Genomic DNA, 23,357 nt, shown 5'->3' with positions numbered 1-23,357 from the left:
CTGAGGATCAAAAGTTATAATGGCAGCAGTGGGGATGGAATGAATCAGGGAAGGATAAGGAAGACTTTTAGCAAATAACATAGACAAGGCTTGGCTACAGACTATAGAAGTAGTCTAGATTAACTGCAAGTTTCTGATGTGGATGACTAAGTCATTGGTGATGCCATAGTTGAAGACTGGGAGGATCAATAGGTATAAACTCCCAGTTATAAAATGAGTTGGAAGGGAAGGTACAGTGTGGGGAATACAATCAATAATGTTGTATCAGCTTTGTATGATGAATGTTAACTAGACTTCCTGTGGTGATCAGTTCCGGTGTATACCTGAAATTACCATACTGTGTTATGTCAACTATACTTGAGTTTCATCAATCAATAAAGTTGACAAACCACACACATACACACACACACACGTTTTTCACAGAAAGATTTGATTCTGAACAAAGAAAAAGCAGACACTGGGATGCTTGTGACACAAGAACACACAAACTGTACTGAAAACATGGCCTCTGCACTCTTTCTAGTATTATCTAGCTACCTGAAATATGGCCATTTAATTACACAAAACAATTTTGTATGGCTCAGTGTCATTGTGAAAGTTTGCTTGTGCAAATTCCTTAATTTTTCTACTAGAATGGCATTTATTCATGACAATGAACATGTTTCCATGTGTCAACAAACAAATGATTGGGAGGATCGGAAGAGAAACAGGCAGTTTTTTTGTGGTGGTGGTAATGTGGGAGAGGAGTTGCCAGACAAGGAGTAGGGTATTGATTTTAGGCATGTTGTGTTTTAGGCATATCTGAGAATTTGTGATTTGTAAAACGCTCACCAATAAATTAGGTGAAAATGTTCAACAATAATAGAGATCTGGAACTACAAGTGATCCGTGTGAGAGAACTTGAAATCAAAGATTTATGCTAGGGTGCTGAGAGTGGATGAAATGGCCTTGGTAGCACATATAGACAGGAATGGTGCTTGGGAGACACACATGTTTTTTAAAAAAATTTTTTAAATGTTTATTTTATGCTTAGAGAAAAACAGAGGCAGAGACAGCACAAGCAGGCGAGGGGCAGAGGCAGAGGGAGAGGGAGACACAAAACCCAAAGCAGGCTCCAGGCTCTGAGCTCTCAGCACAGAGTCCAACATGGGGCTCAAACTCACAAACTGTGAGATCATGACCTCAGCTGAATTCGGATACTTAACCGACTGAGCCACCCAGGTGCCTCAGGAGGCACACATATGTAAGGGACAGGCAGAAGAAGTGGAGACTGAGGAAGTGTAATTAGGGAATCAAGAGGAAATAGTATCATGGAAGTCAGGAGAGATGGAAGTGAATTGGTTGGCAGTGTCACGGTTGGCAGTGTCACATGCTATAGAAAGGCCACCTGAGAGGAAGGCTAAGATGAACCCACTGTCTTGGGTATGGGGAAGCCACCCAAATATGGGTGACCAATTTCTTTTGCAGGGGAATGTAATCATATTGTACTGGATTGTGAAGTATAACAAGAGTGTCTGTGAATATACTGTTGACTTCTTTTTTTTTTTTTTTTTTTTTACAAATAGTTTATTGTCAAATTAGTTTCCACATAACACTCAGTGCTCATCCCCACAAGTGTCCTCCTCCATGCCCATCCCCCCCTCCCCCCCACATCCATCAGTCCTCAGTTTTTGTCAGCATTCAAGAGTCTCTCATGGTTTGCCTCTCTCCCTTTCCCCCACCATTTCCGCCCTTCTTCTCCCCCTTGGTCCTCCGTCAGGTTCCTCTTAATCCTCCTATACGTGCAAACATGATATTTGTCCTTCTCTGCCTGACTTATTTCGCTCAGCATAACACCCTCAAGGTCCATCCATGTTGCTACACATGGCCAGATTTCATTGTTTCTCATTGCCATGTAGTATTCCATGGTATAGATAAACCACATCTTCTTGATCCATTCATCTGTTGATGGACACTTAGGCTCTTTCCATGTTACAGAAATGCTGAGGCATAGGAGCACGTGTACCCCAATGTTCATAGCAGCACTCTCCACAATACTGTTGACTTCTCTTTCAAAAAGTTTGATAGGGAAGACAAGCAGAGGAGAGCTTTTTGGATTAGCAAGAATTGAGAGTATGTTGGTGAGAAAGAAGGAAAAAATCAATCTAGATAGAACAAGGGGAAGGGGATAACTGATGCACTAAAGTCCCAGAAGGTCGAGTGGGCCAAGAAGGAGTGAGCCTTGGAGAGGGCAAGAGAAAGCTCTTCATCTCAGTATAAAAGTAAGGGTGCCTTAAACAAAAGTTTTGAAACCCTGAGGTCAGAGTTTGGGGAATTCATGCTTGATGGAATCTTAATAATTCCTCGGTAGTTGGAAGAGGCCAGTTCCTCTGTAGGGACTAAGAGGTAGAAAAGAATGAGGAAGAGAAGTGACTTGTGTGGGGACACAGAGGTTGGAAGCAATTTATGGAGAGCGTGGAGTTGAGTAAAAGGACTGTGAAGCAAACTTGAGAATTCAGCAGGAGCCCAACTCTCTCTAAATTATAGTTGTGCCTGCCATTTACCTGAACATCAATATGGGTGAGGAGGGGCACCTGGGTGGCTCAGTCGGTTAAGCATCTAACTTTGGCTCAGGTCATGATCTCACAGTTCGTGCTGACAGCTCAGAGCCTGGAGCCTGCTTCAGATTCTGTGTCTCCTTCTCTCTCTGCCCCTCTCCTGCTTGTGCTCTGGCCTTCCCTCCCTCAAAAATAAACATTAAAAAATGTTTTTTATACATGAGTGAGGAATAGTTACTTATTGAGCTCGTGGTATGATGGGGGGGAGATTCCTACTGTGTATCATAAAAGCTTCCTAGCAAAAGGGAGGTCTTATCATCGTCCCCAGGTTTGTAGAGATAGAACTGAGGCATAGAGGTCAATAACAGAGAGAGGAAAGTTCACACAGGCGCTAAGTGGCAGAAGCAGGCTCTGAGTCCCCTGGCACCCCTGCTGCAGAACACAGCACCCACCTGCAGTGTACACTACATGCCTGGGAGAGCAGGCGTGATGAGGCGTGGGAGGCAGGCAGCCTGCGTGGGATGGGTGAAGTGGCGAGAGACCTGAGGGTGCCGATGTGTCTTCTGAAGTTAACCAAGGTCAGGGAGGTAGGAAAGGAAAGAACCAAAGTCTGAAGGCCGATACTGAGGGACTTGAGAGTCAGGAGGTCAAAGAATGGGTTTAAGTGGAATTGGGTAAGGTGAAATGTGGAATGCTAAGAGCTGTGATGAGAAAGGTCATTTGAGGGGTAGCATTTCTGAGTGATCCGAAGGGCACCAGATGGTCGAAGAAATGAATGGCTGAGGGTAACGTGAAGTCTTTGGGAGTGGAGAAGACTTAGGATGAGAGATCTGGATGAGAACAAAAGATTTTGACTTTACTGCCTCGGTGACGCTTTTCCCTTTTGTGATATTTTATTAATTTGGCCACTGCTGCCTAAATAGTTTCTCCTTTAATTGCCTTGAATAATTGAGCTGCTCTCTTTTCACCCTACATATACTTAGAAATTGTAACAGACCTCTTATCCTACCAATTACTCCTACTTGATCTTTTGATCTCTCTTAGTAAAATATTTTAAGGTTTTCTTAACTGGGAAGTGTTAGCTACCGAGGCTGAGCAGTTCCTAGCCTAGTCATAACTAATTCAGTCAAATTAAATATTAAGATACATGGACATATTTTACTACATTTACAACCTAATCTCTAAAATAATGAGGTAAAATTAGTCAAGATCTTTTTTTAAGGAGGAAAAAGTAGAATAGAGAAAGTACTGCATTTTTAAAAAGAAGCTTTACTTGAGAATAATTTTAGACTTCTCCAGAAAGTTGCAAGGATGTTACAGAAGGTTGCCAAAGACTCCTCTTTGTTGTGGTGGGTTCTCAGACTTTTGTTGTCCTCTGAGGAGTACCGGTCAGGTGTTTTGTAGAGTAGTTCTCAGTTTGGATTTGTCTGATGTTTTTCTCACGATTAGACTCCTACTTGAGTAAGAGGAAGACTGTGGAAGTAAAGTGCCATTCTTATGCCCGCGTGTCAGGCCTGCATGCTATAAACATGACTTAGCACTGTTGATCTTTACCTTGCTCCTCTGGCTGAAGTGAAGGGTTTGTCCCATTTCTGTTTTAAAGTTACTCTTTCTCCCTCCCTTGCCTTCTATACTGAACTGTGGAAGGGAGTCACTGAAGAGGGGTGGGGAGTTAGGTTTCAGCTCGTTGAGGTTACAATATCTACATAAATCATTTGTAATTACTCTGCACAGGGTAATTTATCTTTTCTCCCTTAATCATTCATTCCTTCATTCATTTACATTACCATGGATCCATGGATATTTATTTTATACGTTAGGGTTTTTTTTTAATCTAATACCACATTATTTATGATTTACTAATTGTTCAGAATGCTACAGCTTTTGCCATTGAATTCTTTCAGTTGGCTTCTGTGGCCCTCTGATACAACCTCATCATTTTGCTTTTGAGTACTTCCTTTCTATCTGACAGTAAAAAAAAAAAATGTGCTAGATTCATACTGTATATTCTCTGTCCCAGCCCTAGAATCAGCCATGTCTCAAGGAATCCTGGTTCCTTTTATTGGAGAATGGTGTTAGAAGCCAAGATCTAAGCCCTGGGTTAGATTGCTACTGGGGCATCATTGTTTCTGTGCCCTCCCAGCTGACAACTTGGAAATATACCAACCTGTGGAGACACAGAGAACTATCATTACTTTTACTATGTCCATCTCTGTATCTATATTAAGCTAAATATGAGTTCATACTGATGTTGTCAACTCTAATCCAGTATCATATGGATTCATCTAGCCTCTTCCACTCACTTGTCTGTAACTTTCCACTCCAACAATGAGAAGCCTGGTCTCCACTTCATCACCAAACAAATGTACTTATTTGTTAAATCCCAATTTACATGTATAATGGTTTTAGAATTTTTTGCCTGTTCTTCCATGAGACACAACTTTACCAACTTTACTAACTGGCTGTGTACAGTTTGTTTTGTTTTTAGTCTTACAGTCCCCATTCATTTTCAGAGTTACTTAAGTCACCTGTTTTTACCCCATGTCTTACAGTGAGGTTATGTCATGTTCTTGTAAAGCAGTTAGGTTCTTCTGTCATAGTCTGGGTTCCATCCTGGCACCCCCAACCTCCTAACTGCTATTTTAAAATTTCCACACACTCTTCATGCTGTCCTATGGATTTGACAAATGAATAGTGTCTTCTATTCAGCACTACAATATCACAGAGAATTGTTTCACCACCCTAAAATATCTCCCAGACTTCACTTATTCTACCCTCTTCCTCTCTCCCTAAACCTCTGGCAACCATTGACCTGTCTTTTGTCTTTATAGTTTTGCTTTTTCCAGAATGTTCTATAAATGGAATCATACTATGGGTAGAGTTTTCAGACTGGTTTCTTTTCATTTAGTAATATGCATTTACAATTCTTCCATGTGGTTAGGTAAATTGATAGTTTGTTCCTTTTTATTGCTGAATGGTATTCCGTTGTGTGGCTATACCATAATTTGCTTATCATTTCACCTATTGAATAAGTCCAACTTATCAATATTTTTTCTTGATATTTGTGCTTTTGGTGTTATATCTAAAGTACTATCACCAAACCTCAGCTCATGCAGATTTTTTCCTATGTTTTCTTCTAGAAGTTTCATAGTTTTTCATTTTACATTTAAATCTGTGGTTCATTTTGAGTTTTTGTGCAATATGTGAGGTCTGTGCTTAGGTTCATTTTTCTGCATCTGAATATCCAGTTGTTCCAGCTGTTGGGAAAACTCTCCTTCTCCATTGAATTACCTTTCCAATGTAGCCAGAAGTCAGTGGAATTTATTTGTGTGGGTCTATTTCCAGGCTAACACGGCTGGTCTTTCACCAGCACCATGCTGTCTTGATAACTGTAGCTGTATATAGCAAGTCAGTCTTGAAAGTGGGTAGCATGAGTGTGCCAGCCTTCTTCCTTTCAGTATTGTGTTGGCTATTCTGGGCCCTTTGCCTCCCCATATAAATCTTAGGGGGAATGTTCACTGAATTTTAAAAACTGAAAACTAAAATTAAAATGGTTAATCCTCAGAGATGCAGAGTAAATGTGATGCTTTTAAAAATTTTTTTCAGGTGGTTCTTTGAAGCTCTGAAGTATCCTAAGTTTTCCAAGGCTAACGTCATCAATGGAATACTCATGACAGTGGTATTCTTCATCGTGCGGATTGTCTCGATGCCTCCTTTTTATAGCTTCATGTATTCCGTGTTAGGAACAGAAGCCTATGTCAGGCTTGGACTTTTAGTCCAATGTTCCTGGATCTCTACTTGTGTTGTTTTGGATGTGATGAATGTCATGTGGATGATCAAAATTACAAAGGGTTGCATCAAAGTCATCTCTCTCATCAGACAAGAGAAAGCCAAAAAGAGTCTTCAGAATGGAAAACTTGACTAAAAGTGGGCTATTGATAAGTATACTTTATTACTACCCGCATTATATCTACTGATAGGATGAATTCTCGGCATGTTCTTGTGCTTCTTATTAATTATACTTGTTATCGAGGGTTTCAGTGCTTTTTTTTTTTTAACCTTTAGAAAAGAGAAACTAAAACATAGCTTTTATTCCAAGATTTCTTTTCTGATTTTCTTCTGCATTGTAAGCATGGATAAAATCTTAAAGGTTAAAATAAAAAAAATTATAAATATAGTGGTGAATCTTTCCAGAAATCTGTTAACCTGCATTGATATTTTTCTCTGTGAAAAAATGACTGCTAATTTGATGCGCTTGCTTTTATGTCACCAATTTTGCTGAAAGAATGGGAACTGCTTTTAAATTTGTAAATAGCTCTCAACATTTCGTGGTACTGCACTCATTTGTGCTCTTGGCTGTCAATACCTGTGGTGGGTTTAATTTCCAAATTTTTCTTTTTCTTACACTATTAGTAATCATGTATCTTTTTTTTTTTAGATATTCTATCATCTAATGATGAAGTATTTTGCTTACTTTGGGAATATTTAATTAGTTCAGTCATGGACAATACTTCTTTCATTTGTAGATTGCTCAGACCTCACTTTATCATTTCTATTTTTAACATTTTATCCAAGTACTGCTTTTTTATTTGTAGTAAGGCTTAAGACAGATTTTTCAGAGCTCCTTAGATGAATTCCTCTTTCTAAAAATGCATGTTGTAGATGACTGTTTAGGCTACTAAGAGGAATCATTAAGAACAAAGCTTTAACACGGCTGTCTTGGTTCCCCTTGCACTTTTTCCGTGAAAAAAAATATGATTTCTATTTGCAAAACCTCCCCTAAGATCAGAACCCAACATCGTCAGTACCAAAGTGTCATGCAGTATGTATTTATCACGCTCCTAAGGTCCGCCTCTCCTTGCTGAGACCAAAACTCCAAAAAAATTGGTATTCACATTTTACTCACAGTTCACACCCATGCTTGCTTAATCAATATTTTGAGTGCTTTGACTTTCTATCTTTCCTAAAGAACAGGGAAAACAATAGGTAATTTAATTCAAGTATTCTGATTACCAATATTCTTGTCTTACATGATGATACATGACTGGTGACTCTGGTTTTTTGGTTTTGGGGTTTTTTTTTTTTGGTGGATATGTAAGTATGTGTTTGCTTTTTCTTTGATTCTTGCAACCCAAATATAGAATTATATAGTTAGCTATTATTGCCTTTATTTATTTTTCTCAAGTACTTGACTTTAATGATTGTTCTTACATAAGAAAAAAAGAAATTTAACCAGTGACAGATGCTTGAATTTAATTGAACCCAAACCAAGAGATCGAATCCACTTAGTTTCTCAGTTGGTAGGATGCTTCTCTTTCATTGTGCGTGTTGTGATGATGAAGAGAGGCTGGCTGGATAGATCAAGACTTTGATTTAATTTGACTTGATTTGGTTTGATCTGGCTGTCTAATGCAGATAGAGCCTGATAAGTTTTAGAATATTTAAAGAAGGCTATTAAAATCTCAAGTCAATGAGAGAATCAAATTGATCAGCTTACACTAAGTACACTTATGTTTGAATGACTTAATTAAAGTAATGTAAAATATAGGTATTTGTTTTTAACGCTACTGATACTACATTGATAATTTGTTACCAAATTTTGTGCCTTCCACATGATAGGCACTTAAATGCATATTGGTGGTTTAGAGAGGGTAGGAAAGCACATGGTTTTATCTTGTTCTTTTCTTGCTCTTTGCAAGAAAACTGGCTTTTTAAAAGGAAAACATTTATATCAGAAAACTATTTTGGAAATCCATTCCTTTAGAAAGAAGCAAAACTTGAAATAAATATTTTTGACTCTTTGGATATTTCTATAGTTTCTGAGCACAGATTTTAAACCCACTATCAAAATGAAGTCAGTATAAAGCAATATATGGCCATGTATTGTAAAATAAAACTCACTGATAAGTGAGTTTCCATATAGTAGTTTGGGTTTTTATGGTTGTGATTTCATGCTTAAAACTTCATTTTCACTTTCATTGACAGCACTTTTCATCAGTATAGCTGCTCACTGAACATGTGTGCTTAAAGTAGCAATGTTTTCAACTGAAGTTTGTCATTCACTTAGTCAGCAATTCTTATTTTTATGCTGGCTGCATGACAGCGAATTCAACATCCAGATTCAGTATCCAAAATTGGATACATATTTCCTCTCACGACGCACATTAAATGGAAAAGACACTACAAACTGCCATGCTACTTTAAATCAGATTTTCACAGGAACTATACTTGGCGCTTCTAGGATTGTGTCCACCTACCTAAGATACAAGGCGTTGAAGACAGAACATATCATTTATTAAACGATGAATTTTTCATTTATTAAATGACAGACTTTTGCTAGACATTTTACATATTAAGTATTTTGACTACATGGATTAATTTAAATGATTCTATTAGGCATTCTGATATTTAACAGCTCTTAAGATATTTGTAGAAAATAAAAGCAAATTGGTATAAATTTTTAAGCAACTCTATTTTTATAGAAAAAGATTAGTGACAACCTGTAACTATAAAGATGTTCTCTGAACATAGTAGTCTAAAAAATAAACGATTCTTACAAAATTTTGGAAGTGAGTGGAAGTCAGCATGCAAGATCGTAGATTCTGCAGCTGATATTTTATTTGGGAGAATTTAAAAATTATGAGTTTGAGTTCATAGAGTTTGCATTCTTGTGTCTAAAATCTTTCTAGTGAGTATTGTTTGCATTTATTTCACACTCAGAATGGGGTTACATGAGTGTAAAAAAACTAACTCCTGCATAGGTTGTGTCTTGATATCTTCTAGTGAGTTAAGATGCAATTTTTATTCCACCTGTTTAGTTTTTGTGGTTTCGTGGGCTAGCTAGCACTACGTTAAGAGAAATAATGTCTTTACCATTCCTAAGGGTAACTGATATATCGTGATGTCCAAGTCCGATTGTAAAGGCCTAGTTTTAAAAGCTACCTAGTATATGGGTGTTTGAATCAAATTCTTTTCTAAATTTTAATCGACTTGACTCAGTCTTTTGCTAACGTATCAGTTTTTAAATTGGACACTTTCTTTGAGGTGAATCGAATGTTTGGGGAACCGTCCCTTCACGGGCACGAAGGGCCAGCTGTATGCGTTACACCATTTGTCATCCTGCATTAGAAACCGTCTTCTCGTGGAGATCTCTAGGGGACGGTGTTGTAATATTCATGTTCTGTTTTGCTTTTAAGGGAAATAAACATGTTTCAAAAGACACTATTAAAATAAATGTTTGAACGAATTTCTGTTTCTAGGTTACTCTTAACTCCAGTACGTAAATATACCTATGAATTGGCTTTCATGGTTTATCGCGTTGCTTGTAATTGAAAAGTCCATGTAATTGTTGCCATCATCAGTTCTGTTCATGGAAGACTACGTATTTATGTGTTTTGAGTTCCAGAAGAAGAAACTCGTAGAATTTTATCAGAAATGTGGCACAGTGTTTCTCCTCAGGTAAGAACCAGCACAGCAGCGAGGCCCCTCCAGTGTCTGGAGACTGTGGGCGCACACCGACCACCCAGCCTTACCCACAGCTGGTTGACGACAGGCACACTAACGCTACTGAAAGTGAGTTTTGACGTGAAACACACGTAGTACATATGAGAACAGCAGGAAGCCAGCAGGACCTGGAGTTGGAGACCCCACGACTGATTTTCCCTTAAAAGTCATGATGCTCCTCCCTCTTGGAGAAGCTTTTCTCTGAATCCTCCCAGCCCTTCCATCTCATCCTCTTAACACCCTAAAGACTTTATCAGCACCTCCATCTCTACAAACCAACACGTTTCAATGTCAACTCTCGAGGCTTCCTCACACCCTTAAGCTCCCCAGTCTATTGTGGCAAATTTCAAAGTTTCAAGTATGTTCTTCCATTGGGGGAAAAAAAGCATTTCAGTAAGTTTAAGTGGGGATCAGACAAACCATAATTGTTAAGAGGTTATCAGGAGCCATTTAGTATTTAATAATACTGTTACAAGATGAAACAAGGCTAATAAGATTATGGTTTTATTGAGAAACATCTGTAGTCTCTTAATCTGGCTCAGCAGGAAGAGCTTTATAAATATGTTTCAGCTGGGGATTCATTGCAGGCATGCAAATTATCTAAGAGCTCTTCCTTAGCCCCCATGACAGGGAGAGGAGGAACTGTTAGGAGGCTGTTAGGAGGAGGGGCTGATGGTCTGTGGCAGCGTTACTGGGTCCTGCTCTTTAGTTGAGCAAATTTAGTTCTGGTCCTGTTTCCTTTAAAAGCAAGCTGACCAGCAAGTGGATTCCTTAGCATGTTTTTACAAGTGCAACACTCAAGTCCTTGAGCCTGGGCCCTTTCTAGCCCAGACCTCCAACTGCCTCTAGATAGCCTTGGTAGTAAGTTGTACCTTTATTTGAAGATCTTTTGGATAGCGATGAAGAACTGAAGGCTGACTGCTAAAGATTGGGTTGTTTGCATCAAAAATGTTTACACGGATTCCCTGGAGCAGTAGACAGTTTTGATATCAGGCCCTATATTTAAGGCCAAAAACAATGAGAAATATTTCTAAATCTTAAAGATAGAAATACAATACCTCAGGCTAAAAACTCGTTAATTATCCTCTGTATATGTTTTTCTTTTTAGCTTTACCTAATTCTTTCTGTAATTAAGTGTGCATTAGGTATTTGCTACTTCTTGGTTAATGAAGCCTAAAAATATAACTAAATAACATACGCTATATTTTTTCTGTTTCTTGGTTTGCTTCTAGTATGGTCATGTCTACTTTTTACTTAAGGAATTTTTGCATAGATAATACTCTTACTAACTTGTAAGTAGGATGGTTGTGAGGTTTTTCTGGCAATTATTAGAATTTGTAATAACTTTTAGACCTAGATTTCATTTGAAAAAGTTACTTGAAAATTGCAGCAAATGTGATAGGTATAGTGACATATACAATTTTTTTCTGGGAATATATACAACATTACTATTTAATTGTTAGAACAATTTTGGAAGTCTTTCAAAATACATTTAACACTTTGAGAACACGCCTTCTAATTTATTTCACAAGGCTGAATGAAGAACTTTGTTTTCTTTACAAAATGTGAGACTTGGTAATTTACAGATCAGTGTTATTCAGATTTATCAGCATTTAAAATAGCAATTTTACTTTTGTCTCTGGTTGTCCTTAATTTGGAGAGGATTATTAATATCTAGGTAATTCCCTTAAAATTTTCAAATGTTTGTATACTTTATATGTGTGCCATTTTAAGGTATATGCAAGTTCTAAGCAATAATCTGCATGTTATACAAGGCATTCCTTTGTCATGATAATTTTATTAATATTAATTTTAAGAATGTGTATAAAATCAGTATCCTATATATAAATCATCCTGCCTCCCAAGGAAAACCTTCAGATTTTCTTGTGTTAGAACACTAATGTGGTGCAAAGCTTTGTATTTTGTGAGAGAAAAATTAATAAAATCACAGTTATTTAGTGCAAAAGTTTGAGTCTGCAAAGTGTACACTTTAATAGTAATTAATGAATACACTGATGATAAAACTTACTTTCCTCCAATCCGGTCCTCTCTTCTAGCTCTTGAATCCTAAAGCTCATATTCTTCAAGATGCTTATAGGGCTTGTTTACTCTGTTCCTTCCCTTCTCTCCCTGAGGTCCCCGCCTTGTAACAACCCAAAGGCATAGCAGACATCATAGGCATGCTTGTTGATTGAAGGAATGGAACTATCTAATCAATAGGCTCGTTTAGATTAAGTAAAACTTTGGCAGTTATGTTTTTAATCTCCTTCCCCGTGTCCTTTAGGCCTCTCATGTGGTCTCAAGTGTTTTTTGCCAAATGTCTTGGCTGAGATTCTTCCCTTCTCAAATTGCCCATGGTCTTAATCTTGCATCTTGGTCCAAGAATATCCAGTAGATCAGGAAGCAGAGAGCTAATTGAATAGAATACTGAAGAGGTTTGGCCTTTGGAAAGCGCATCATGAGTCATGCTTTAGAACATGCCTAAAATGTTGTGTCAAGACTGGCAAAGGAACAGCTGAATTTCAAAATGAAAATAGCAGCCACAGCTGTTAGTGGAGATAGGCCACAGGTAAAGTTACAAGGATTGAGAACCCCTCTAAGCAAGTGTACATGGCTGCTCTCTCTCTCTACACCTCAGGCAGTCTCAAAGATGAGCCACCCTTTATTTCCTGTTCCTTAGTCTTTATCAAAGTTAACTTCCTGCTTTCCCTCTGTGTCTTTGGTTTGGGACATGCACAAAATAAGCAAGTTGGCAAATTTGCAATTCTCCCCCATTCTAGTAACTGATCATCTGTTCCTAGATGGTCCTCACAAACCAGACTCTTCACAGCTGCTTGAGTAGCTCATTGTTGCTTATGGCACCCGGCTCCCAAGCTTGGAGCCTGGCTGCCCCATTGGCTAAACAGCCCCTTCCTCTGTTCATCCACCTCCAGCTAAATTCTGCCACATCTAGAATTGTCATCTTACCCAACCATTGATTATACCACTCCAGAAATTACCCAAGCAGTACTTTCAAAGAAGGGGACTTGTAGGGAGAAATGAAATGTAGTATAGATGATGAGCTGCATTTCTATGGAGGATAAAGTTCAAGAATAGATGGAAATTTGGAAAGAATGACACAGAAAAGGAGAGAGAAACTTCAGGGAATAGGAAAAACAGCAAGAAAATGCTGTGCAGGTAAGCATTGCATTTTGGGTGACACAAACTTCTCAAAAGTGACTCTAGTGAAATTCCTGTATCCATTACAAGAGTTTTTGTTTTTTCTTTATTAAAATGCAACATAAACATTCATTTTATATGCCTTTTCCCCCTCGAACTTTTATTTAAATTCCAGTTAGGTAACATTCAGTGTGATTTTGTTTTCTGGTGTAGAATTTAGTGATTCATCACATACATACAACACCCAGTGCTCATCACAAGGGCCCTCCTTAATCCCTATCCCCTATTCCACCCATCCCCCTGCACCCACCTCGCCTCTGGCAACCATTTGTTCTGTTTCTTAAATTCTATTTATGAATGAAATCCTACAGTATTTGTCTTTGTATGTATATATAGGCAAGTATGGTGTGTGTGCGTGAATCTGTCATCTCTCTCTCAGCAGCGTGTCTGTCCCCCGCTGCTGACAGATGCCTCCAGGCAGAGGCCCGACTGAGCAGGCATCCCACCTGGACAGTGATTCTGGGACTGCCTTAGCCTGCAGCAGACCCCAAGTCCTATTCTGCTGCAGTTACCAAAAAACCCAACTATGCCCAACGATTAAGCTTCATGGAATGATTTATGTTGTCGGGCTCATCATAAGAGGTTTTCGAAGATGAAAACGGTTTCAAAAGAATACTGTGTTGTGGACAGAAAGGATGTCTGAATGGATGTGGCACAAGAGGGTAGGACTTCATTTGAACTGTAAATTGGAAAAGAGCAACTTGCAGAGTGAGGTACCTGAGAGCCCAAGGTACTGGTGAAGAAGTATCTTCATCTCTGGGGGTCCTAGCTTTGTAATCTGTAAAATGATGTTTCACGTATCTCCGATGTTCCTTCCAACTCTCCTGTCCTGTTAGTAAGAGGTTTCATTTAAAAGAAAGCAATTAGAATGGAGCAAGTGTAGCTTTAAGGCTTAGTAAATGTGATTGGAATGGCATCTGAGGGAGATTCTCAGATGGGAGTACAGAAATAGGCTAGTAATGGAGAAATTGACCAAGCGACTGCAAAAATGGTTAAGCCCCATGCGTGGCCTTGGACAAGGAAGAAAACCAAAAGGGTTCGATCTGCTAAATATTGCAAAGGGAGAACCAGAATGGTTTAGACAAACTGAGCGGAACTGACAGGTAAGGCTGTGGAGCTGAGAGGTGACAGATGCCACTGGATGTGATGTCAGAATGTGGGGGGCTGAGGACTCAGCTGGAGGTTGGAGAATGACTATAGTCGGCAGCTCTTAAGGGGACACTGCGGATGAGAGGAAAGAGGAAAGTCAGGGACTGAGACATTTTTCTATACATGAGGAAAAGCAAGGTACTGTGGTTGAAGAGCAGAGTGGAGCTGGGGTGGACAGCGGCAGTGTGAAGGATTCAATCTGGGGGAAAGAAGTCTCTCAGAGTGCCTCACCATTGTGGTTTCAATTGCTTTTCTCATTTCTGAGCCATAGTCTTGCCTTGACCCCTTGTATCTGTACATTCCCGGTTCCTGACAGTCACCCATAGTTTCCCCATGGTCCTTTCAGGTCTGCTCTCTGTCCTCATGACTCAGTCCTCCCCATGGTGTCAGCCCAGCCTATCTAGTCAAAAAGCTTGGGTACAGTCTAGAGATGGTACCCAGAGAATAAGGTCCCTTCCGGAGAGTCTGACTGCAGGTCCGGTAGTTGGAAGCTGCTACAAATGGAGAGAGCTGCAGCCTTGGGGGGGTTGCTTATGTGAGGTGGTCTTTGGATGGTAGCGGGAGGCAAGGTTCAAAGAAGGGAGCAAAAGCCATGTAGCCTGGAGCAGCACAGGGAGGCTGCTGTGCATGTGTTAGATCTCCAGTTTCCGTGTGTGAATTGCCAGGAAGGTGACACGGAGAAGCACTCTAAAACATTCCCTCTAGGGCTGCCATACAGTCTCCTAATTGGTCTCTCCCACTACACACTCTCTTCCTGCCCATCTGTCACACACTCCGCTGACTGACTCACTTTCAAACACATCCTCAATATGTGTCACAGCCCTGCCCAGAATTTCTGAATATTCTGACAATACTCTCCTCCCAGGTATAAACTCCTATGACGAAATCTAAAGTTTTCAGTGATTTTACCCTCCGCTGCCCATCCAGGTTCCAGCACGTGGGTGCCACTATCTGCACCTGCCCAGCCACTGCACACCCTTGCACCTTGCTGTGCCTGCAGCCTGGAGGCCCTTGCTTCTCACAGATCTGTCACCTGCGTGTCCTCAAGACATGTATTAAGAGAACTGGTTCCTTTTTTCTGCACTAAAAACAAACACGCTCGGGCAGAGTTAAGAGGAATACACACATTAGATCATGTTAATATTTATTAAGAACTGGCTAGATTAAAAAAAAAAAAAAAAAAAAAAAGAACTGGCTAGATTGCCCAGTGAGTTCCTGGAACAGCCAGGGTAAATAAATTCATTCTTAACTGAGCCTGGATCTCAGAACTTTCTGTCCTGGGGAAGCTTCTACAGTCACAGCCAAGCTGTTACGTTTTCTGTCTGCCTAAAGGTCAAAGACATTAATTAGTTCACCCACCCCCTCTGGCTAGGGCAAGTAGTAGGAGCTCAGCCCTTCAGGCTTCGGCACAGGCTTTGATATTTTGAGTAACATGGTGGAAGGACTTCATCTGTGAGTCTGAAGACCTGGATTCCAATTCCAGTTCACCACCTGCTAGTGACTGGTTTAGGCAAGTGTTTTCACCTTCTTGGCATTTGGTTTTTCACCTGTAAGGTGAGGAGTTCAACTGGGTGACTCAAAGGCCCCTTTTCTTTCAAATTCCATCATCCTATGATAATAGTAATTGGAATCAAGGTTGGACAGCTTAGGAGCATAATTCCCACCAGCCAGCAATTCTAGAATATTGGTTTCAGTTGCCTAAGTTTTTGGAGGTGGCTTAAATTCAAGCTTTGATTGCGACTGTGTGCCCTTGAGTAAGGCCCCTTGTTTATGCCTCCTTCTTCCTCACTTGCAGGAGGAGATGGTATCACTTGCAATCAATGGACCTAGCCAAAAAAGGCTGAGTATAATATTTGCTGAGTGCTTCAAGATTCTTAGGGGAAAGAGATAACGTTTTAATGATGTACTTTCCCACTATACTTGAAGCCAAGTTGATTTTTTAAATATTCTTTCTAGTGTTAACCTTTGAAAGATGTAAACATCTTGATCATGGTATCCAAAAATGGAACCCATTTTCTTTATTTCCCACAAGAAAATATAATCAGAAAGGAAAAGAGATGACTAATGAAAATGTAAATAGTAAGTTATTTTTTCCTGTCTCACCAAAACAAAAAATCTGAATCCTCCAATTATCTTGAGAAGCCAGTCTACCACTAATGGGTCAATTACCTTGGTTGACTCCGTACTGGATAATCAGACTTTCCGTAAGATTTCTGTGTTCTTAGTGACTCTAAGCATCATGGCCTGCTAGGGCTATTTGATGGGCTCTATGCAACATCAAGGCCAGGATGATCTGGGATGGGGAAATTATTCTGACGTTTATTGTCTGTGACTTAATTGTGAGGTACACTTAGTTGTTTCCTGTAACTTTATTGGTCTTCAGCTGACTGGTAATGGAATAATCTATAGTAAAGATCGCCTCCAGGTTTTTATACCCTAAGACACCATGTCATGAAGAAAAGTAATGAAATAAGTAAATCTGCATTGCTCTAGGGGAAAATGTGAATGATTCCTTAGCATTCTAATGAGTAAAAATAAATCCTAATTAGGATTTATGTTCTAAAGAATGGAGTGAGAAAATGGATGTGCCAGTATGTTAATTTTTTTTTCCTTAAAAATGACTAAAATACTTTTATAACTTTGGGCCACTCTTTTTAGTAAGGCATCTAAGCTGTGTATTAAAAATGTAAAGCCAGGGGCGCCTGGGTGGCTCAGTTGGTTAAAAGTATCCAACTTTGGCTCAGGTCATAATCTCGCAGTTTATGAGTTTAAGCCCCACATTGGACTGTCTGCTGTCAACACAGAGCCTGCTTTGGATCCTCTGTCTCCCTCTCTCTTTATCTGCCCCTCCCCAGCTCTCTCTCTCTCTCTCTCTCAAAAATAAACATTAAAAAATATTAAAAGCGTGAACCCAGAAAGAAGTCTATACTCCATTGTCTATCCCTTTCATGACTCCCCCCCGCCCCACCAGTCATTAGCTTCAACTCTTAAATATCCTTATCCCAGATCTAACCAAATGCCCACATTTTCTATGTTTGACTCGGGCTCCAGAGACCTGCTAGAAACCCTGTGTAACTGGAGCCATCACAAATTCATGATCTCAGTCATTCACTTAAAAAACATTTACACTTTAGGCACCAGGTACCATGCAAGGCAGAGGATATAAACAGTGAACAAAACTGTTGGGTGCTTCTCCACAGGGAGCTGGAAGGGAACAAAGGTAAGGAGCAGGAAAGCATATATATGTCAAGTGACTCTGTGGGTCATGTCTTCTTTCCTCTTCGTTCCCAGATCTAGCACAGTGTTTCACATATAGTAAGTCACGCAATAAAAAAACATCTAGTCAGCACTTAACTATGTTCCAGGCTCTATTTTAGGCTCTGGAGGACATCAGTGAACAAGATAGACAAGGAAGGCTCTCCTCTTAGAACTTACATTCTAGCCACTGGAGAACAGCAGTAAACAAGTCTGAAAAAAATGAAAGAAATTACAAGGTAATTCCAGGTAATGCTATGTGCTGTGAAAGAAATAAAAGACAATGGGGATTAGGAGACACTTGAAAAAGGCATTTTGTGGAGATGACCCTTGTACTAAGACCAGTGCTGTGATGAGCAGTCTGGGAAGAGGAAATGGCAAGTGCAAAGTCCCAGAGGTGGGGATGCTTTGGTGTGTTCCATTGAAGGAAGTCACTGTGACTGGAGTATGGTCAGTGAGGGGGAGGAGAGAGAAGACATGGTCAGAGAGGTAAGCAGGCAGCAGATCATACTGGGCCATTAGGCCATTGTAAGGTGTTTGGCTTCTCATCATGCTTAGACTAAGTATCCCGAAAGGCTGGAAGCCGTCCGGGGGAGAAACGATGCGGCTTCCATGCAGGCTTTCACACATGTGTTAGCACAATACCCAAGAAGACATATATTCTGTGTTGTGATTCTGCACATAAACACATATATGCATAAACAGAAAGTTCATGAGACAGTCCCCTTACCCTGAGTGATGCGCTCTGAGATTTTCTATTCGATTTCACTGTTAAAGAAGAAATATTGGTTGTCCCCCACTAAACTGATTTCATAACTCATCAATGCCTTGCAACTCATGATTTTTGTAAAATACTACTTCAGACTAAAGTGCTGACAGTAGAGATGGAAAGAAATGAACAGATTCTGTGTATATTTCAGAAGTAGAGTTGACAGTGGTTATTGACAGACTTGGGGGGGGGTAAGGAAAAAACCTGATAAACGATGATTCTCTACGATTTTGGCTTGAACAAATGGGAGGATTGTCCTATATTCTGAGATGGGGGAGACGAAGGAAGGAATATGTTTGAAGGGAAGGATAGAGGGGAAATCAAGAAATCTTTAAACACTGAAAAATTCTGATTACAAATGTTCAGGTACATATAGAATATCTGTAACATTAATTGCTCAAATTACAAACCAACAGTAAAAAATCTCTTTATGTAGACTCTTAAAAATACTTCTAAAGTATTAATTTTATTTTCATCATAGAAGTAAAACCTAGTCACTAAAATAAAAGAGAAAGAAATGGGATCTGTGGTCTGGCCACATAAAAATGACCATGATTAATTTTTTTTAATGTAGGGAAGTTTGTTTTTTAAAAAAGTCTATTTATTTATTTCGAGAGTGAGAGTGAGAGAGAGAGCACAGGGGCATGCCTATGTCCTTGAGCAGAGGAGGGGTAGAGAGAGGCGGTGAGAGACAATCCCAAGCAGGCTCACACTGTCAGCGCAGAGCCTGACACAGGGCTCCATCTCACAAACCATGAGATCATGGCCTGAGCCAAGATCAAGAGTCAGATGCTTATAACCAACTGAGCCACCCAGGCCCACCCGCCCTTTGATCAATGTTTTAAATGTTTCCTTAATGTAACTTTCTATGCATTTTTTTTTTTGTCATCACCTAAGCTTCTATAAGGATAATTGTTTAGGATTGGAATTATGTCAGTAGTTTAGAGCTAATCAGTGGATTTGGCAATAGTGAGGTTCATGGTCATTGATGCTTAATAAGTAGCTTTATTTTTGTAATAATAAGGTGATTTTAAAGGGAAACCCAGTCATTTAATCCACTATCTCTCAAACTTTAAATACTACATGCATGATCACATTATATTTTCTAATCAGTTTTATATACATGCCCAGATTGGGACATATATACTCCAAACACTCTCTAACATCCAGGATTTAAATATTTTTTCAAAAATAAGATAATAACTAAACATGCTTGTCCAAATTACACGTGTCATTTCTGGCCTCCTTCACACTTCATTCTGATGCATCCCTTTAAAATCTATATACTTGGAAACTTACCCCATGACCCCATTCCTTGATGACCAGTGATTTCATCTAGCCCAGCAGGCCCTTAGGTACAGGAAAGCTTATTTCAGGGTTCTAATAACTGTTAGATACTGTGTCTATAGTAATCTGAAATCCACAAAAACACTTACTCTTATACTTCATCACTTATTAGTCACTCTGTTGAAGCATCGTCTTAGGCTTTATATAAATGAATATGAGGAAGAACATGGCCCTTCCTTCAAGTTTATCATCCAGTATTATCATCAGAAGACTTTTCTTAAAATTATAAAGTATATCTTTTAAAAAAGATTATGTACTTTTTTGAGAGGGGTTAGGGAGAGGGGCAGAGAGAGAGAGAGACAGAGAGACAGAGAGAGAGAGAGAATCCCAACCAGGCTCCTGCTGTCAGCACAAAGCCCAACATGGAGCTCGATCTCATCAACCACAAGATCATGACCTGAGCCAAAATCAAGAGTCAGGCACTTAACCGACTGAGCCAGCCAGGCACTCCATCAAACAACTTAAAAAAAAAAAAAAAACTTTTAATTTTAGAACAGTTTTAATTTACTGAAATATCGTGATGTAGGTATAGTGCCCATGTATCCCAAACTCAGTTTTCCCTTTTATTATCATTTGATACTACGGTACATAGTTTTACAGTCAATTTGAATCATACCATTTACAGAATTTTGAATTCTCAACTTTTCACTTTACAGTATATCGTAAGTATTGTTTGCACTTAAAGTAAATATTAGTGCTAGCCAAGTACTCTAGATTTTACCTGTGCCAGTCACCTTATTCCTCAGATGAGGAAGGGAGGTTAAGACCAGAGTATGGAGTAAAACCACAGCTGGAGGCACTCTTCCCCAGGCCCATGAGTATAACATGGCTGCTTCTCACCTACCAGTGAGAAGATGTGAGGATGTAGGAAATAGTCCTACATGCATTCATTCATCCAACCAGTGGTTATTCAGTGCCCCTGAGTATCAGAGATTATTCAGTTGGTACAGAAATAGCAATACAGCTGGTCACTCCCTACTCTCCAGCAATTTATCTTATAAATGTTTTTGAGTTGAGATCATGGAACAAAGGACGCTGAGTTTCTGTTTTCCTTCAGTGAAGAGGGAAGGGCAAAATGTACTGGGGAAAGAGAGATGAACGTAATTTCAGAGGGTTGTGGTGATAGGCTGATGATGGCCCTCCATAGATGTGTAAGTCCTAATCCCTGTAGTCTGTGAATGTTACTTCACATACTGAAAGGGCCTTTGTAGATGTGATTAAGTTAAGGATCTTGATTATACAGGATTATCCAGGTGGGTCCAATGTAATCACAAGAGGTCTTATAATACAGATGGTCCCTGACTCACAGTGGTTCAGCTTCCAATGGTGTGAAAGCAATATGCATTCCGTACAAACTGTGCTTTGAATTCTGAATTTTGATCTTTCCCCAGTCTAGCTAGACGCGGTATGATGCTCTCTTGGGATGCCGGCCGCGGCAGCGGGAGCCCTAGCTGCTGGTCAGCCACGTGATCATGAGGGTAAACAATAAAAACCATTTTGTGCCCATTCGGCCATTCTTTTCTCACTTTTACAGTAGTCAATAAGTTAAACGGGATAGTCACCATTTTATTATAAAATAGGCTTTGTGTGAGATGATTTTACTCAACTGTGATATCTGTGTTCTGAGCACATGGAGGGTAGACTAGACTGAGATACTATGTGCAGCAGTTTAGGAGTATTAAATGCATTTTTGCCTTCTGTTATTTTCAATTCCTGATGGGTTTATCAGGACATAACCTCATCCTAAATTGAGAAAGGTCTGTACAGGGAAAGAGGCAGAAGACACGTGACAACAAGTGCAAATGGCAGGAACAGGATTACTGGTTGGAGGTTATGAGACGAAGAACGTGGGCAGCCTCTAGAGGCTGGAAGAGGCAAGAAACAATTTTTCCTAGAGCCTCCAGAAAGAATGCAGCTGCTTTTCTTTTAGTTCCTTAAGACCCATTCTGGACTTCTGACCTCCAGACCTATACTATAAGAGGACGTATTTGTGTTGCTTTAAGCCACCAAATGGTGGTAATTTGTTACAGCAGCAATAGAAGCTAATGCAGTTGATAAGCTGACTACTTTTACAAAAAGAAGAAAGTATTCGTAAAGTATTGTGGTATTATAGAATGTTCTCCCCTAAGGTTCAACTCTGCTCTAGCTAATCCAATAGCTTCATTTTTTAGAAGACAATAATGATGCAAAGGAAAGTATCTGATGAACTCTTCCCTATTCAAACTGATTATATTACTTTGGGTTTGAAATCATATATGTAGCAGCATGATTCATAATAGTCCTGAACTGGAAACAACTCAAATTCCATCAATAATAGAGTGGAAAACCCATTGCTATCTATTCCCACAACAGAATGCTACACAGCAATGAGAATGTATGAACACAATTACAAGGAATAATACAGATGAATTGCATGAACTCATGATATTGTTGAGTGAAAGAAGACAGATACAAAGAGCTAATACCATATAATCCATTTACATAAATTTCAAAAGTAGGCAAAACTAATCTATGATGTTAACAGTTTCCTTGGAGAGCGATGGGGGCTGGGAAAATATGGGGACAGGGCAGGATGGAGGCTTCTGGAATTCTGGCAATGTTCTCTCTCTTGATCTCAGTGCTGGTTACATGAGTGAGTTCATTTGGCAAAATTCATGTGATTTGTGCAAACTTCTAGATGCTATACATCAATAAAAAGTTTACTTAAAACCATATGAATGTGTGCTCCCAATGGCTGTTTTAACAGCAGTGGATATAAAAGGATATGAGCTTTTAGAGGGAAAATAATGAGCAAAATCCCCTGTGGGAGCCTTCTTGAGTTCATTGCCTGACAAGGGAACCAACACTCCTCCTTGGCTTTAGAATACTGGATTTAAAAGTTTGTTCTAAAACATTTGAAATACTTACTTTATGCTGTACTTATTAGCTTCTCTCTCCCTCTCCCCACTGGAACACATTATTTTCAAGCTAATATTTAAAAATATTGAATTGTAAGGAAGTACTGTAGGTTGGAAGGAAAATCTTTAATAAGTTCATGATAAACAGTGATTGCTTAATTATGGGTCTGTGGAAGAATGAGGCTTTCTGGTGTGCTTGGAATTGTATCTACCTGGGACACTCTTTATTTTGAGCAGACTGATGGTAGAAAGCTAAGGCTACAGTCTGACTAAGGAGACCTTTCATACTAAATATTGAGGGAGGGTAATCTGTACAAGTCTGGTGAACTCATTTATAGAATGCTGAACAATTTAAATTTAAATACTAAACAATCTATTGATTCGATGGTTTAAATAACAAACATTTATATAATAAACATCCTATAGATTCCATGAAAAAAAATAATTCCTATAACAAATAAGGTGTGTGGTGCTCACATAAGTTTTGATTTCCTGGAAATAAAAAAATATATAGTTAATAGTTAAATATCTTGGGGAAACTTCTTGCTCTTCAGTAAACACTGAGAAGAAGTGCAATTAAATTTAAGTAAAGCTTTACCCTAGCAGGCTAGTGTTCTGTTTATTGTGCTCTTGAGGTCACTGGACTGTGAGCACTTCCAACATTCTCTTATCTTTGCTAAG

The 23,357-nt window shown here is 39.3% G+C and overlaps 1 protein-coding gene across 8 annotated transcripts in view; it reads left to right on the top strand.

Moving 5' to 3' along the window:
* Nucleotides 1-6,528, top strand: part of LOC120229462 (TLC domain-containing protein 4-like) — a 99,276-nt gene extending 92,748 nt beyond the window's left edge. For all 8 annotated transcript variants that reach the window (XM_039228476.1, XM_039228474.1, XM_039228478.1 and 5 more), the window contains one exon: nucleotides 6,144-6,528. In XM_039228476.1, the coding sequence (XP_039084407.1) occupies nucleotides 6,144-6,462 (319 nt within the window). In that variant the 3' untranslated portion in view covers nucleotides 6,463-6,528. The remainder of the gene's footprint in view (nucleotides 1-6,143) is intronic.
* Nucleotides 6,529-23,357: the final 16,829 nt, after the last annotated feature.

This window comes from Hyaena hyaena, unplaced genomic scaffold, assembly GCF_003009895.1.
Source record: "Hyaena hyaena isolate Hyena2069 unplaced genomic scaffold, ASM300989v1 scaffold_32, whole genome shotgun sequence".
Lineage (NCBI taxonomy): Eukaryota > Metazoa > Chordata > Mammalia > Carnivora > Hyaenidae > Hyaena > Hyaena hyaena.
Note: the sequence above shows the minus strand (reverse complement) of the source record. Positions and strands in the feature narration are given on the sequence as shown.